Source organism: Lipotes vexillifer, unplaced genomic scaffold, assembly GCF_000442215.2.
Source record: "Lipotes vexillifer unplaced genomic scaffold, Lipotes_vexillifer_v1.1 scaffold410, whole genome shotgun sequence".
Taxonomy (NCBI): Eukaryota; Metazoa; Chordata; class Mammalia; order Artiodactyla; family Lipotidae; genus Lipotes; species Lipotes vexillifer.
Window position 1 is genome coordinate 743,486 of NW_006794028.1, and position 15,602 is coordinate 759,087.

Below are 15,602 nucleotides of genomic sequence, written 5' to 3' on the forward strand. Positions count from 1 at the left end.
TGCTGAACTAGGTGGGGCCGCTCGTTGATGGCGAGCCTTCGTTTGTCCCTTTGGTTTTCAGCACTGAGTTCAGAAGCCCAGAGCCCTGCTGGTCCCCTCCCCAGGCCAGGAAATTAACCTTAGCCCTGGAGGCCTGGTCAATGTCATGGCTGGATCCCAAGCTCCTGGGCTCAGAGCATCTCCCTGAGGCCCGGAGCAGGTCTGGTCTGACTGCCCACTTCAGGCCCCATGCCCCCGGGCCTCACTGAGGCTTTTCTGCGTGGAGCTCGAGAGGCCTCTCTCCGCAAGAGGCAGCCTCAGGCCCACCTTGTCGACTGGCGGTTGGACAGCACATGAGAGCAAAGATCTCAGGAGGGTGCTTCACCAAAGGGAACCCGCCCAGACCAGGGCTCCGTGAGTCTGTGCTGCCCAAACTGCCCGCTTCACGTGAATCTCGACTGCGTTGGCCTCTCCCTAGGCTGGGCAGAGGCTGCTGCGGGGAGAGCGAGGGGATGGTCTCTGTGCCCCAAGGAGGGTGTGATGGGTGTGCCTGCCTCAGGCTCTGCGGTCAGGATGCTACTTCAATGGCAGAAGTAGGGGCCTATCTCCTTTTCTAGAACCGGGCCGGGCCTTGCCCAGCCTTTCACCTCTGGTGATGAACACTCCTGTTTTGAGCTTAGCTCCGTTACCTCTCTGCCTGCCGTTCCTTCCTTTCACAGCTGTGGCTTCCTTACCCTCCTTCTGTTCCCAGAAACAGAAGATGTCTCAGTGGCGGGAACCCGCGTCTGTGTCTCCGCGACAGGCATCCTTCCCGGCTGTCCCTGGCCTTCCGTCTTGGGCTCCGGGTCCTGTAACTGGGCTCTGCTTCCGTCATGCTCTGTAACCTGACTGGTGTCCCATGGTCATCTTGCATGGGGCCGGCTGTGCTCTGACCGTTTCCCCGCCCCCAGCATCAAGGCCCAGCTCTCTGATGCCCGGGCTCTGAAGCTTTGCTCATGTTGACATCCTGCGTGAGGTTCCGGCTCCATCCTTTCCCTGCTTGAAGCAGCCCCCTTATTGTTCTGGTCCACGTGTTGAGTCACCTTGCTGTTTTTTTTTCCTGGGCTTTGCCTAATGTCTGGCACTCAGGAGACAGTCGATGCGAGTAATTGTTTGAAAAAATGGAACCCTCACTTGTTGATTTCTGATCCCCAGAATCTGTTGTTTCTGCACCTCAGGATCTCCCCTCGGTTTGTGGTGTATCTCCTTTCTCATCTGCCTCCGATTGTCTGTTTCCAAAGAACAAACAGTTCAAATAATCATTTATTCTTAAATAGCATATCAAGATATCTCTGGTACTCCAAGACATTTGTTTTTTTAAAGATGGTTCTGTCTGATTTGACTTTTCCTTTATAGAGAATAAAAATTATCTATACCTAAAATGCATTAGTTAGAGACAGATGTGTCTAAATGGCAGCCTGAAATCTTTCTCTCTCTCTTTTTTTTTTGGCTGCGCCCTGCAGCTTGCAGGATTTTAGTTCCCCGACCAGGGATGGAACCCGTGCCCCGTGTAATGGAAGCATGGAGTCCTAACCACTGGACCACTAGGGAATTACCTGAATTCTTCTTTTTCTTAGTTTATGATTTGGAGGGAAATAGGAACATTCTTAGAAATAACACTAGATTTTCTAGATAAGTGCAAAATGTTTCCTTCTCTCTCGAAAAGTTCATGGTTTAGATCAATGGCTGGGGGAGCCGATAGGCTCGGTAAAGATTTTTCAAAGATGACGTTTATCCAGGGTGGAAATAAAGAGCCAGCAAGCGAGAAGAAGGAGGGGGTATTGTTCAGAGCTTTACCATAGCAAGGCAGGCAACCGCCATCGCTTGTGTTTCAGCAGAGACTCTAAGGCAGGCAGAGGAGAGGGAAAGCTTCGTGGTGGAACAAAGGAAGGTTCCACGTGTGATTGGAGGCTGTTGGCCTGGAGAAGCTGGGGATGGGTTAACTAGAGCATCCGACGTAACTGGTAAGGGGAGCATATTTGACTTACTCTGGTTGGTCCTAAGCTGGAAGCAGGGACAAAAATTAGGGAAGCTGTTATTAATCAAGTCCTGGCCATTTGGGGCGAATTGTTCCAGAAGTTATTGTTCAGCTTCCTGGATTGTGACTAGAGATGGCATCTGACTTCCTACAAGCTGGCCTCCTAGGCTGGTCACTGTACACAGGGGTGGGTTTCCCGGGCAGGCTGCTGCAGGCTGGGCTTCTGTTCTATTTATGATCTGGCCATCGTCTGTTTGTATATTTTGTCTCTCGCCGGGCACCGCGCTTTCTCAAGCTCTTTGAAGCAGTCTGTGTTTCATGTAAAATCCCGTGTTCCGGCGTTCTCTTCCCCTTGTCTTCTCTATCCAATGTGACCATTTCTAAAATGTTTGACGTGCAAAACCGGGGCTCTGCTCTCACAAAATGCTTTTTGGTATCTCAGGAAATCATGGTGACTGGAAGAAAGAAACAAAACGAGTGGAAGATGGCAAATTCCAGCCAAAGGAGCTTCCATGCAGAGGGGGTTCGGGGAGCAGTTGGTTGGTGATCGCGGCCTTGACATCGCTGAGCGTGAGGCTTGGAAGGCAGAGGGTGTGGTCCTGCCCAACCAGTGGGTGTGGACTTGAGCTTGGAATTCCTCGAAAGATCTGGTGTCATGCCAGAGAAGAGATGTAGCACTCTATTATTTGGGGGTTTGATTATGTTCAACACTGGCTTTATTTCTTTTTCTCTCGAAAAGAATTATAGCTCAGATTCGGGTAGGTAGAAGAGGATATCTTTAGGAGGATCGTCACAGATGGAAATGTCTGTGGCCCAGCGAGTACCGTGCGTGTGCACGTCCCCCGGTGAAGGTAATAGTGAGGCCTGTGGACTGACCGGATGAAACAGCCCATCTGAGCACAGGATTTAACCTCAGCCATCTTGGTTCTCCCTCCCTTTATGGATGATCTGTGGCCATGTTTTGACCAAGTCCCTTACTGAGCTGTATTTGATGGAATAAGCACCTAACATGGGGTTGGAAGAACCAAGTTCAAGTTCAGTAATCTCATGTGTGATCTTAGAACTCCAAAACGTGGTGACCTTACGAAGGTCACTCTCTGGGTCTCAGTTTCTTCAACTGGAAACCAAGGGCAATCATTCCAAGACCTCCTTCCTGGATTGTTGGGAAGACTAAATGAGAATTCACAACAAGAGCCCTGTAATCTATAAAATGAGACTCAAACAATAACTTCAGAAAATAACCCCCAGATAGCATGAAGTCGAGGAGGGTAAGATTTAAAATTCAGAGACACTGAGGATGTAGTTAGAAACAACAGGTTGAGTAAAATCGGTTTCAGCTTTGGCAGGCACCCAGAGGGTTTTAATTGTGTTACTTGGAGAATAAAATATTTTGACAGGTGCTCTAAAAAACCTACATGAGGGCCCAAGTGCGGTTCGCTTGCTGCAGAGCAGGCAGGCATATGCACAGCTCGATGCAAAGGCGGATATGCATCCGTACACAGATTCCCCCTTGGCTTTAGGGAAGGCCCATCGGGGTGATGGAGATTGGGGGTCCCCGGGTCACTGATGGGACTTTCTTCAGGGATCAGCATTTCTTTTTCTCAGTTTTCATCCTGGAGCTCTGGTCAGTTTCAGCAATCGGGGAGGGCTGCATCAAGCAAGATTCGCCTCATGGGCTTGGATCTGAGGCCAAAATGCTTATGAAATACTAACCGAGGACAGTGTAGCATGTTATCATGGCATGGCTTTTGATATTATCTGTCTCTTTGGGAATTCACACTCATTCTGTGTATGTAAAACATCCACAGCACGCTGCATTTTCCCAAGCCACACCCCTTCGGATCAAGGATCCTAATTAGTGATCTCTCTCATGTTTTATGAAGGCCCTGGCCTCCAGAGCCGGTGATGAGTCGCAGGAGGGCCTGAGGATGTATTTCCAGGAAACCTTCCGTCTCTGTAGTGTCTTGCTGTTTGTTTTGGGAGGTCTTTTCTCTCTGAACTGTTCTCAAGAGGAAGCTGCACACTTGGCATCTCCTGCCTGGTGTCTCTGGGGCAGTCTTGGTGCTCACCCCACCATTTTGCTAACCCTCTGGCTTGAAAATAATGGCCCAGCAGAAAGGTGGGAGCTCCCTCAGCCCAGGCTGAGAAGGGAACTTGAAGGCACCGCGGGTGCTCATGCAGTTCTGCCCAGAGGCCATCACACTTCTGGGGCTGCGGGCTCCTCCTGCGGTCTCCCCACGGCGTGGCAGGTCCCTTGGCTTCTCTGTGGCCCTTCATAGGGGGCTCCACTCGCAACGGCCCCCACCGGTCATTGTTCACGTAGAAATCACGGATCCAGAAACGTTTCCGTTGTGTTTCCATTTACAGCTCAAAGCTTGTGGCATCCAGTCTGCTCTCCTTATCAGGACTTTGTTTCTCCTAAATGGGTCCAGACCCATCGGCTTGGCATTTGGAGCCCTCTTGTCAGTGTCTTGGCCCGTCTTTGGTCACGTGCCTCTCTTCTGCTAGCGCCACCCCCCGCAAGACAATGCCCTTTGCTTAACAAGCTTCCCATTTCGCCTTTTGGGAACCTTATGTTCTTTGCTGGTGAACCTGCGTCTGTCTCCCCTTCTGGAATGATCACTCTTCTCTGAGCCCTCCTAGAGCATATTTGCCTATTTTTTTTTCCACTGTACATCTTATCCCCTTTATTCAATGTAACTTCCTGGAGAGCAGGGCCAGTGCCTTGTCCCTTTCCGTATGTGCCCACATAGTGAGAGACAATAAATAGTCTCAACAGATATTTATGCAGTCATGGAATCTGAAACTATGGATTTCAGTAACAGAAATGGCATGGGCTGGGTGTGCAGAATGCCCTTAAAGTGGGAAAAAATTGTGTAACCTTTCCCACACTGATACCATATTAAAACCTGCCTATTAAATAATAAGAATAAAGAAATAAACAGCAGAGTTTAATACTTAAGAGGAGGGATTTTTGAGCCATGTTTGAGTTGGAAAGTTGCCCTGCATTTTATTGCTATGGAAGCTTCAGCAAGATATGTAATTCTCTAGATTTCAGTTTTCTCCACCGTAGAGATAACAATGTGTATTTTAGTGACCATAAGATGAGCCATTATTTTATATGCTACTAAGAAGGAAAAATCGCTGTCAATTAAACAAAGATACAGTGCTTTCTGTGGCTTAGAGTTTTTATTTTATACTTATTGAAATAGCTCTTTTAGATGTAGTTAAGCTTTTGAAAAAATCACATATCACTCTTTTAAAAAGGAAAATGAATGGATTAAGGTTTCCCTAAGATGTTTCATACTTCGTCTGTCCTAAAACACAGTTCGACTCAAGTCAGGCCTCCTGTTTCTCCACACAGTATCATGCTCTGCATCAGTGAGGCGACTGGTGATGCAACTTTTTTTCTTTTTCTCCAAGAATGAGCTTTTCTGTAGGATTTTCTGCCAAGCTGCTAACACCATTCTTCAAGTTTTAAATACTGGTGCTTTCCTAATCTTACAAATCCATCTCAACAGAAGGTAATGGGACTCAGAGGGTCCTTAAAGGGTTTGTACATTGAAACAGCAGGGGGATACAGATGCTCAGTCAGGCCACCAAGAATGACAATCACGTAATAGCAACTTCATCCAGACTGCCTCCTAGATAATAGTAATTGTAAGACACATCCCTGTTTCAGAGATGTTAAAATGTAAAAAAAAAAAGTGCATCTTGGAATAGATAACATAGAATGTATTATCACCAAGGGTTGTGGTGAGATTTGAAGGAGAGGAAGTTAGTAGCTGTTATCATGATTATGGTTATAATAAACTCTTAGGAAATATAATGGAGCCCTCTAATAACAATAACTGTTGTTTATGGAGTGCTTATTAATGTGATATGTTTATTAATTATGGTATCATTTTCATACTTAAATATTCCCTAATATATTTTTCCTTTTTTATTGAGGTATGATTTACATTCAGTGAAATGCACACATGTTAAGTGTACAGTTCCATGAATTTTGACACCTGTGTTATCAGCATCCCTATCAAGATATTTTCATCACCCCAGAAACATCACGCTTGTACCTGTTCCCAGTCATCATCCCCCTTTGCCCAGATGGCCTCTGTTCTGACGTCTTCTACCATGGATTAGTTTTGCCTGTTCTAGAAGTTAATATCAACGGAATCCCGTAGTATGCCTTCTTTTGTGTCTTTTTCTTGAGATACTCCCACGTCACTGCGTGTATGTAGAGTTTGTGCCTTTTCCTTGCTGGGTAGTTCCGATGTACCACTGTTTCCACCTTCTCCTCTAGATGGACATTTAGGTTGCTTCCAGTTTGGGACAATGAGTAAAGCAACTGTGAACATTTGAGTCAAGTATTTGTTGATTGCATGTTTCATTTCATTTCGGGAACTGTTGACCGAAACTGCCTGTCTCGGCCAGGCACGGTAATATTACCGCTTCATGAGTTGTCTCACAGTAGGAGTTCCCGATAAGCGACTGCCGTTGAAAACTAACCAGGAGAATTCGGGAGGGGCCAAAAGGAGGGAGGAGACACCAGCCCATATGTCCTGCCAACCTCCCAGAACCCTTTGTGCCGGTATCCATCTTGGCTGAGAGATGCGCGCGTCACGAGGAAGGACCCCGAGTCAGACCAGATGTGGGCCAATCAAGATGATGGACCAGAGGCAACCCGGAAACTAACCCCATCACCGTAAAGCCCGAGGCTGCGAGCCACGTGGCAGAGCGGTCCTCCTGGGTTCCCTTGCGCTGCTGCTCTGCGTCCCGGCGCCCCTTCCCAGTAAAGTCTCTTGCTTTGTCAGCACGTGTGTCTTCTCGGACAATTCATTTCTGAGTGTTAGACAAGAGGCCACTCTCGGGCCCTGGAAGGGGTCCCTCTTCCTGCAACGGTTTCTCTTGGGTAAATACCTAGCAGTGGAATTGTTGAATCAAAGGATAGGTGTATGTTAACTTTATGAGAAATTGACAGAACCTTTCTCAAAGTGCTTGTACATTTCATGCTCGCGTCACACGGGAGAGTTCCGGTAACTCCTCGTGCTTGTCAACCAGGCAGTTTCAGTCCAGTTAATTTGAGCCACTTGAATGGTTTTGTAGTGGAATCCCTACGGCTTTAATGTGCATTTTTCTGGCAACTAATGATCATCAACATTTTTCATAAGCTTTTCGGCCCCAGTTATATATCTTTGTAATGTGCCTGTGGTGTCATTTGCCTACTTTTCAGTAGGGTTATTTGTGTTTTAACTGTTGAGTTGCAGGGCTCAAGTCCTTCATCAGATGCATGCATTGTAAATATTTTCTCCCAGCCTGTGGCTTGCCTATTCATTTTCTTAATGGTATTTTTTGAGGAGTAGACGTTTTTAATTTTGATGAAGCCCATTCATTCATTTTTTCTCTTATAATTAGTATATTCTGTGTCTTATCTAAAGTTTTTCTGACTCCAAAGTTAGAAAGATATTCTCCTATATGTTCTTCTAGAAGCTTTATAGTTTTCACTTCTACGTTTAGGTCCGTGATCCATCTCTAATTAAATTCTGTGTATGATTTGAGGTGTGTATCAAGGTTAATGTTTCCCCCATATAGGTAGCTAGTTGTTCCAGTACCATCTGTTGAAAGTATTTTGTTTTCCTCATTGACTTGCGTGGGCACTTTGGTTGAAAATTACTTAACTGTGTGAGGGTGGGTCTACTTCTGAACTGTCTGTTCTCTTCCATTGATCCGTTTGTCTGTCTGTACACCAGTGCCATTCTGTCTGCATTTACTGTAGCTTCAGTGTGTGTTTGAAATCAAGTAGCAAATGTCCGCTAACTCTGTTCTACCTTTTAAGGATTGTTTTGCTTTAGCTAGGCCTTTGCATTTTCTTTTACCATTTTAGAATAAGCTTGTCAGTTTCTACAAAAGACCCACATGAGGTTTTGATTAGAATTGTATTGAATCAATAGGTCATTTTGAGGAAAATGAAAACCTTAACAGTATTCAGTTTTCCAATGTATGTATATACAGTATATCTTTCTAATTATTTAAGTCTCCTTTAGTTTCTCTCAGAAGTTTTAAAATGGTTTTCTGTGTAGAGGTTTTGTACGTATTTCTTTAAATTTACCCCTAAGTATTTTGAGTTTTAAAATACACATGATATTAAAAAAATTCATCTTCTAATTATTCACTGCTGATATTCAGAAATACAATTGATTTCTGTATATTGACCTTGATTCTTGCAACCCTGCTAAATTCAATGCTCAGAGCTTTATAGAATTTCACATTTATTCTTGTAGCCACCTGTAATGCACAATCATATTTTATAAGAAGTTTGCCCTGAAATCCCATATGCTGATTTCTTTGCTCAAGGTCATGCAGTTTGTGTAACCGGGATTTGAACTTGGGATTTGAATTTAGGTCTAGTTTGACTCCAAGGCCCGGTCCCTTTCCACCCTACTGTAATATTTCACCTCTTTGACATTTGGATGTTTGTACGGAATGATGCCATGTGGCTTCCCTGGGTTTCACTGTGATATTTTTGTGTCATCGTGTTTCAGAAGGACGTGAATTAGCCAATGCAACTCCCTAAAGCAGAAGAATATAATGAGAATAAGTTGCTAAAGGGACTGGTGGGTTTTTCAGCTTAAGGAGGACAGTCAGTGTGTTTCCAGATTCCTCCACAGAAGACTGTTAATGCAGTTGGATGTAGCTGCAAAGTTCATCCCCCTTTCCCCACACTGTTAGTGCATGCTAGCGGCACCTTCCATAGGCAGGGATGCGGCAACGCTTGTTTTCCCTCCTTTTCCGCAGGAAACCATTTCTGTACAGCCAAGGAGCTCACGGAGGAGATTAGATCGTTAACATCCGAGAGGGAAGGGCTGGAGGGACTTCTCCACAACCTGTCGGTGCTGAGTTCCAGGAACGTCCAGAAATTGGCAAGTGTCAAAGAAGATTACAGCAGCCTCAGGAGAGAACTGGATCAGGGGAGAACTGCCTATGGTGAGTGGTCACAGGGGTGTCTCGTGTATGTGTGGTATTTATTGTACTGCTTTATGTGAACGTCACTGTGAAGGGTGTCCTGGAGACACACAGCACTTTTCCTGGAGGATATTTTTGGCAGGAGCCTCGGCAAATGAGGCAGAATTTCTTGTCAGCTTTTGTTTGGCTATCGCATGAGATGCCTTTTCATTTTCTGTCTTTTCCCCGTCCTCTACCCTGGACTTGCTAATGGCCTTGTGATTCTTTAGAGCCATCTCCCCCTTGGCACAGTTCTTGAGAATTTTCTCTGTTTGACAATTATCTCCCTTTTGTTCCTTGCCTTTGCACAATCGCAGATGAAAGCAGGCTGTGGCTCTGGGAAAACCGAGAAAAGACCATGAAGTGCCTCTTCTCTGTGTGGGCTTTTCTGAGAGGTGCTTTCCCCAGGAAGAATGACGCCAGAGATACCGGTGCTGTCTTGGCCAAAGTATCTGTTTGTTGGGGGAGTTAAAGTATTCATGTGGTCTTTTCCTGTCCAGTTGTTAACTGTAAATGAGGTCACCTTGAGGCTTCACTCTGAGGAGTACTTTCAGAAGACGGTGGTTCAGTCCAAATTGATAAAGCCAAACCTATTTCTTAAAAAGAAAACCCAAAACACACACACAGTGAAGGATTTCTGATGATTCAGTTTCTAATATACAGAATGAAATCATAGGAAGAAAATTTAGATTTAAAATATATTAGATGCTGGAACCTGTTTCTTCATCAGTAAAATGAGAAGAGCATTATCCATCTCATAGGCTGGTTAAGTGGTACAAATTAAGTGAGGTAATTTATTAAGATCCTGAGATTGTGTGTGTGTGCGCGCACCCTTGCACATCCCCTGGGAACTAGAGGTTGTTGGAAGGCAAAGTTCATGCACAGTAAATCATTTCCCTAAAGAAGTATTTACTAGGAAAATGAAAGGCATATATACAAATAAAGGACTGTATTTACAAAGTATGCTTGTTTAAAAAGAAATAAAAGAATGGAGATATTAGTTAGCCAGATTTGAAATAGGGCTATTTGAAAATATTCCACAAATTGAAGTAAATGAAGATTAGTATTTAAGACCAAATAAGTAAGTATGAAATCAGCTAGCGGAAATAGGTGTGTCATTTCACTATGAATAAAGTTCGTTTTAAAGCCTTACTAAATTTTGTAGAGAGAGGTTTCTTCACAGTTATTTGAATGACAGATGGGATGGTCAAGGATTATCGTGTCTTCTTAGCCGTGGACACCCTCAAGTTGGTTCAGCAACTCAGAACGCCTTATCTTTTTTTCACTTTTGTAGGTCAGAGCTTTGTTTTTGCAAAATATGTAACTAGGGACTGCATTTGAGCCTTAACATGTAACTGTAGTCCTGAGAAATGACAACACATGCCTCTAAGATGTGACGGTGCAGTTTATTACATTATTATAGGACTAACCTTGTATATTTTAAATGAATTTTTGCTATAAATTTTTTAAATAATAAAAAATGAAAACTATGAAATGTCTCACGTTGTCATCCCAAGTCTTTTGGTGCAAAATGGGAAATTTATATCTAAGAATAAAGATGTGAACCAGTTTGGACAAATTTAGTTCAGCAATATTTTCTTTTTTTAAAAAAAATTTTATTGAAGTGTAGTTGACTTAGAATGTTGTGTTAATTTTTGCTGTACAGCAAAGTGACTCAGATATATATATATATATATATATACACACACACACACACACACACATTCTTTTTCATATTCTTTTCCATTATGGTTTGTCACAGGATATTTAATATAGTTCCCTGTGCTCTACAGTAGGACCTTTTTTTATCCATCCTATAGATAATAGGATGCAGCAATATTTTCATTTGAACAGTTGAGCTCTTGAAAGCCATTAATATCTCTTTTTTTTAAAAAAAAGAGGTGTAAAGTATTTTTTGAATCTCATCATTGTCACTTCACTAAGTATTTTCAAAATGATGAATAAAACATAAACAAATGGCACGAGAGATTGTTACCATGGATGATTCTAAATTGCAGATGGCTCATTACTGTTGTGAAGGCGTTCTTTATATGTTATACTTGGATTTTGCTGGATCAGCTACCCTTTTCCCTCTGCTTTAGGCCGAAGCTAATTTTTAAGCAATCTGAGGTGACTTGGCTTTGGGTGAACCGAATTAATAATCTTGGGTTGGAGATAGTGTGAGAGACAAAGAAAGAAAGAGAGAAAGAATTCCTTAGTAAAATGAAGCTTTTACCCATTGATAGTAATAAAACTAGACCAAAGACCATATTCTCTCATTTGTTGCATTTTGAGAGTTAAAAATCTGGAGGGAGCTCTGTGCTCAAGTTTAAACGTAGAGCAAATACAAAGACGTAGTACGCTTCTGCACGTATTACCATGAGCTGACTCTTTTTAATCTTAGATAAAACGTTTTAAAATAAGACTATTCAAAAAATGAGCGCTGTGTAGTGTTCGCAACAACAGATTTTGATTTCCAGCAGTGATTGCAGAAGGCAGCATTTGGGAGTAAAAGGCAATTCAGGGATGAACAAGTCATTCCATGAAGGTCAGGGACCCAGGCTCAGGTGACCCAGCCATGTGTGTGAACAAGGGTTCTGTTTCTACAGCGGGAGGGGAGATTTGCAGTCTTAGGGTGCAGTCTGTCTCATTCAGAGGATTCGTAATGATGGGAAGACTATGTGTAATGACTCATCACAGATGAACTTGCTCTGCTGCTGATCACTTACCATGTTGTTACATCCCGTGTCTCTGGCCTGACTGTAAGTCCATCGAGGTGAAAACACTGTCTTTCGGTTTCATTTGTGTCGTTGGCAGTACCCAGCACGATGTCATTAAAAATAGTAAATAGACCACAAATATTTGTTCATTTACTGGGGCCAGATGTTAAAATGAAATATTAGTCCTTTCTTCCCTTAGTTTGAATCACAGACCCAGACCATGGATCTTCTTTAAAAAAAAAAAAAGTTTAAAATTCATTTTCCAATTTAATGAGAGCAATGTTAAGTTTGATTGTCTTTCATGGAAGATGCTTGAGTTGGATATTCAGATTGGGGCGGCAGCAGACAGAACTAGTGGGATGAAAAAAAATCAGTAACTTTTTTTACAGTTTGCTACATCTGCTTTTCAGAAAAAAAAAAGACAACCCCGAGATTTACATAACTGTTTTTCCATCCCTTGTGGATAAGTTGGTAATATGTATTGTACTTTATTAATATTGTTGATTTCGTACTATAACTCAGATATAAAGGAAGCAGACGTCAAGGGGAGAGATTTAATCACAGAATAATCAGGGCTGGAATTTTAAATAGAGCATCATTAGCATGTTAATGAATTTTCCCAGTTTACGCGAGCTGCCCAAGTAGAAAAGATACTGCAGATATAGCTCAAAAATCTGGCGGGGCCTGTGGCCCAGTGAGCTGTCAGGAATCTGTGTAGGGTCTGTGAAATGCGTAAAGAGATTCTCAGTGTGGGTGTCAAATGCTGTTTTTTTCTGGGAGTGATGGCTGGCTGTGTCCAGCTTAAGCTCATTTATTTGCCTTTCAGTGAGTAAGGAGGAAGTGGAAGGCAGATAAGGGGCAGTTTTTTGTTTTTTTAAAGTCTTTATTGAATTTGTTACAATATTGCTTCTGTTTTATGTTTTGGTTTTTTGACCAAGAGGCACGTGGGATCTTAGCTCCCGGACCAGGGATTGAACCCAGACCTCCCGCATTGGAAGGTGAAGTCCCAACCACTGGGCCGCCAGGGAAGTCCCAAGGGACAGTTTTTAAGGGTGATGAAATGGCGTCAACTTTTCAGTTAGGGTTTGGGGCTAGTACCTACCTTTTGCTTTAGGTTAGAAAGGCCACACCCATACAATCCTGCCCTATTAGTTTTTTTTAACTCTTAAGTCCACTGGTGAAACATCTTTCATAAGTCACTTTAAGGAAAAGCTTTTGGTTTAGAGATTGTGTGCCTTACAGGTTCTGCATATATAGGCAGTCACTCCCTTTCCACATTTATTAGCTACATTTAGATAAAATTTTCAAGAAAAATTAGAACAGGGGGATAAAATCTGTCTTTTTTTGTGGGGGGGAGAAGAAATGGAGGCCTGGAATATATATAACTATATATCAAAGATGGAAACAACAAAATTAAAAAATAAAATGGAAAAGTTGAGACAAGAAAATGCTAATGATGAGTGTTAGTTATTTTGGTTGAGAATATGATGTGATCATGAACTTCCTAGAAGCCAGAGCAAAAAAGATAGGTGAAGCATCGTTTTCCTCAAAAGTAGCTTAAAGCCCGAAGTTTTCAGGAATGTGGAGTGGTGTTAAATTCTTAAAGATGATTTTTCTGAGGGTGTAATGGAAAGTCCTCATGAATAGATTTATAGCAAATGCAAAAGCACACATGGCTGTTAACCAACCACCTCTGAGAAAAAAATTAGCTGATGAAAGCAGGAGTTCATGGGTAGACTGTGAAACTGTACACAGATTTCATATCTGTGGTTTTGTATGTTTTTTCAGCAGATTTTTGAAGGAGTCTTTCTGAGTTCCTCCAAATGTTAAGAAACCTTCTGTTAACGTATAATGCCATGGAAGTGAATTAGGAAGGTCTTGGGCTAATTGAGTTTAAATATGGAATCTTCCAGTGACCTGACATCACCGGTCCTAGGTCCCTAGAACCTAAAGGGGTGGTTAGAGATCCCATTCTGTAGACACACCAAATGTCTCTTCTTCCCCTGAGCTTTGACTAAAATTTACTTGCTGGACAACTTGGCTATCTTTGGGCCAGAATCGTGATAGAGTTTTTGGTAAATGAGACCCAAGCTATTTGTTTGGGAACCAGATGACCCTTGCAGGTTCTGTACGTGAAGGAGCTTAGATTGTTATATGGGAAATATATTAATTGTGTCTGCCTCTCTGACTGGAAATTTTTGTTTGTTTAGATTGAATATATGTATAATATGAACCTTTTGAAGGGAAACTTCTTTTTAAAATTACAAAATCTTTTTTTCTCAGGTTTTTCTGTGAGCTGAGCCTTCACGTCTCTAATCATTTATCTTGGATTCATCTTATTAATTATGTTATCAGGATCCCAGTTAAACATGCATTTGCATTTTTTGTTTCTTTCCAAGGTTTTCTTCTTTCCAGTTTATTCTTGCCTCTCTCTGAGTATGGTTATTTCTCTTCAGCCACTTTTACCTGTGAATTTCTAAGCTTGAAATTTGTAATTAGCTTCCTTTCTCTTTTATTAAACAATTGTGATAATGCCTTGGGGAGGCATCCCCACAGCAGTGCAAAAAGCCTGTATTAGTTCATAGGAGGCGTCAGTTTAGTTTCCGTTCTGTTGGTTCCCATCACCTGCGTCACACCTGGCATGTATAGCATCACGGTGTGAGGTTTGATGGGTGAAATTCTTTCTACTTCCCAGGTGCTTGATGTATGACACAGGAGAACCAGATCTCTAAGTTTCATTGCCACCCATGCATTCATCATTTTAATTTTTTTATTGAAGTATAGTTGGTTTACAGTGTTGTGTTAATTTCTTCTGTACAGCAGGTGATTCAGTTATATATATATGTACATTCTTTTTCTATGTTCTTTTCCATTATGGTTTATCATAAGATATTGAATATAATTCCCTGAGCTATACAGTAGGACCTTGTTGTTTATCCATCCTATATATAAAAGCTTACATCTGCTAATCCCAACCTCCCACTCCGACCCTCCCCCAACCCCCTCCCCCCTGGCAACCACAGCTCTGTTCTCTATGTCTGTGAGTCTGTTTCTGTTTCGTTAATAGGTTCATTTGTGTCATATGTTAGATTCCATGTACAAGCGATACCATATGGTATTTGTCTTTCTTTTTCTGACTTACTTCACTGAGTATTGTAATCTCTCTGGTCCATCCATGTTGCTGCAAATGGCATTATTTCATTCCTTATTATGGCTGAGTAGTATTCCATCGTGTACATGTACCACATCTTCTTTATCCATTCATCTGTTGCGTGCATCCATCATTTTAATAAGCGTTTATTGAGCACTTACAATATGCCAGGCACCGTGCTCACCTTTGTGTTCCAGAATGAATCAGAATGAATCAGACAGTCCCTGCCAGAGAGGAAGTCTCCGTGTTACTCCAGTTACTCTAGTCCCTACTGGTCTTGAATTCCCATGATTCTATCCAACACTGTTCCCTTTTTTTCTTGCTTTCAACTATTTCTGATTTCCTTCTCCTATTTTTATCCATGCAATTATTTTTTAGAAATCCTTACTGATGCTGCTTCCTTTTCTCCCAGTCTCTCCATTTGCTTTTTATACTCCCGTAACAATACTCCCTTAACAGAGCCCCTAGGTGGGAATACAATGACAACGTCAACGGTATTTCATACCCGATTGCAACAGGCATTTTTTTTTGACATGCTGATTTGTTTGGAGCAGGAACTTGATTCTGTGTCATAAGGTGGCTACATGTGAATCTTGAGTATTTGACAGGTGTTCTGCTTTGTGGGTCATTCTCGGCAACCAGTGCCCATCCTAGCCTCTTGCTACATTTCATCATTTGGACTCGGGTCTTTTGAGGACCTTGGTGTGTGCACACCCGTGCGCACTCATACACTCTT

General features: G+C 42.5%; 1 protein-coding gene across 1 annotated transcript in view; it reads left to right on the plus strand.

Annotated features, from left to right (window-relative positions):
- Positions 1 to 15,602, plus strand: part of DISC1 (DISC1 scaffold protein) — a 295,725-nt gene that overhangs the window by 95,724 nt on the left and 184,399 nt on the right. The window contains exon 8 of the mRNA XM_007466997.1: positions 8,789 to 8,977. Coding sequence (XP_007467059.1) covers positions 8,789 to 8,977 — 189 coding nt within the window. The remainder of the gene's footprint in view (positions 1 to 8,788; positions 8,978 to 15,602) is intronic.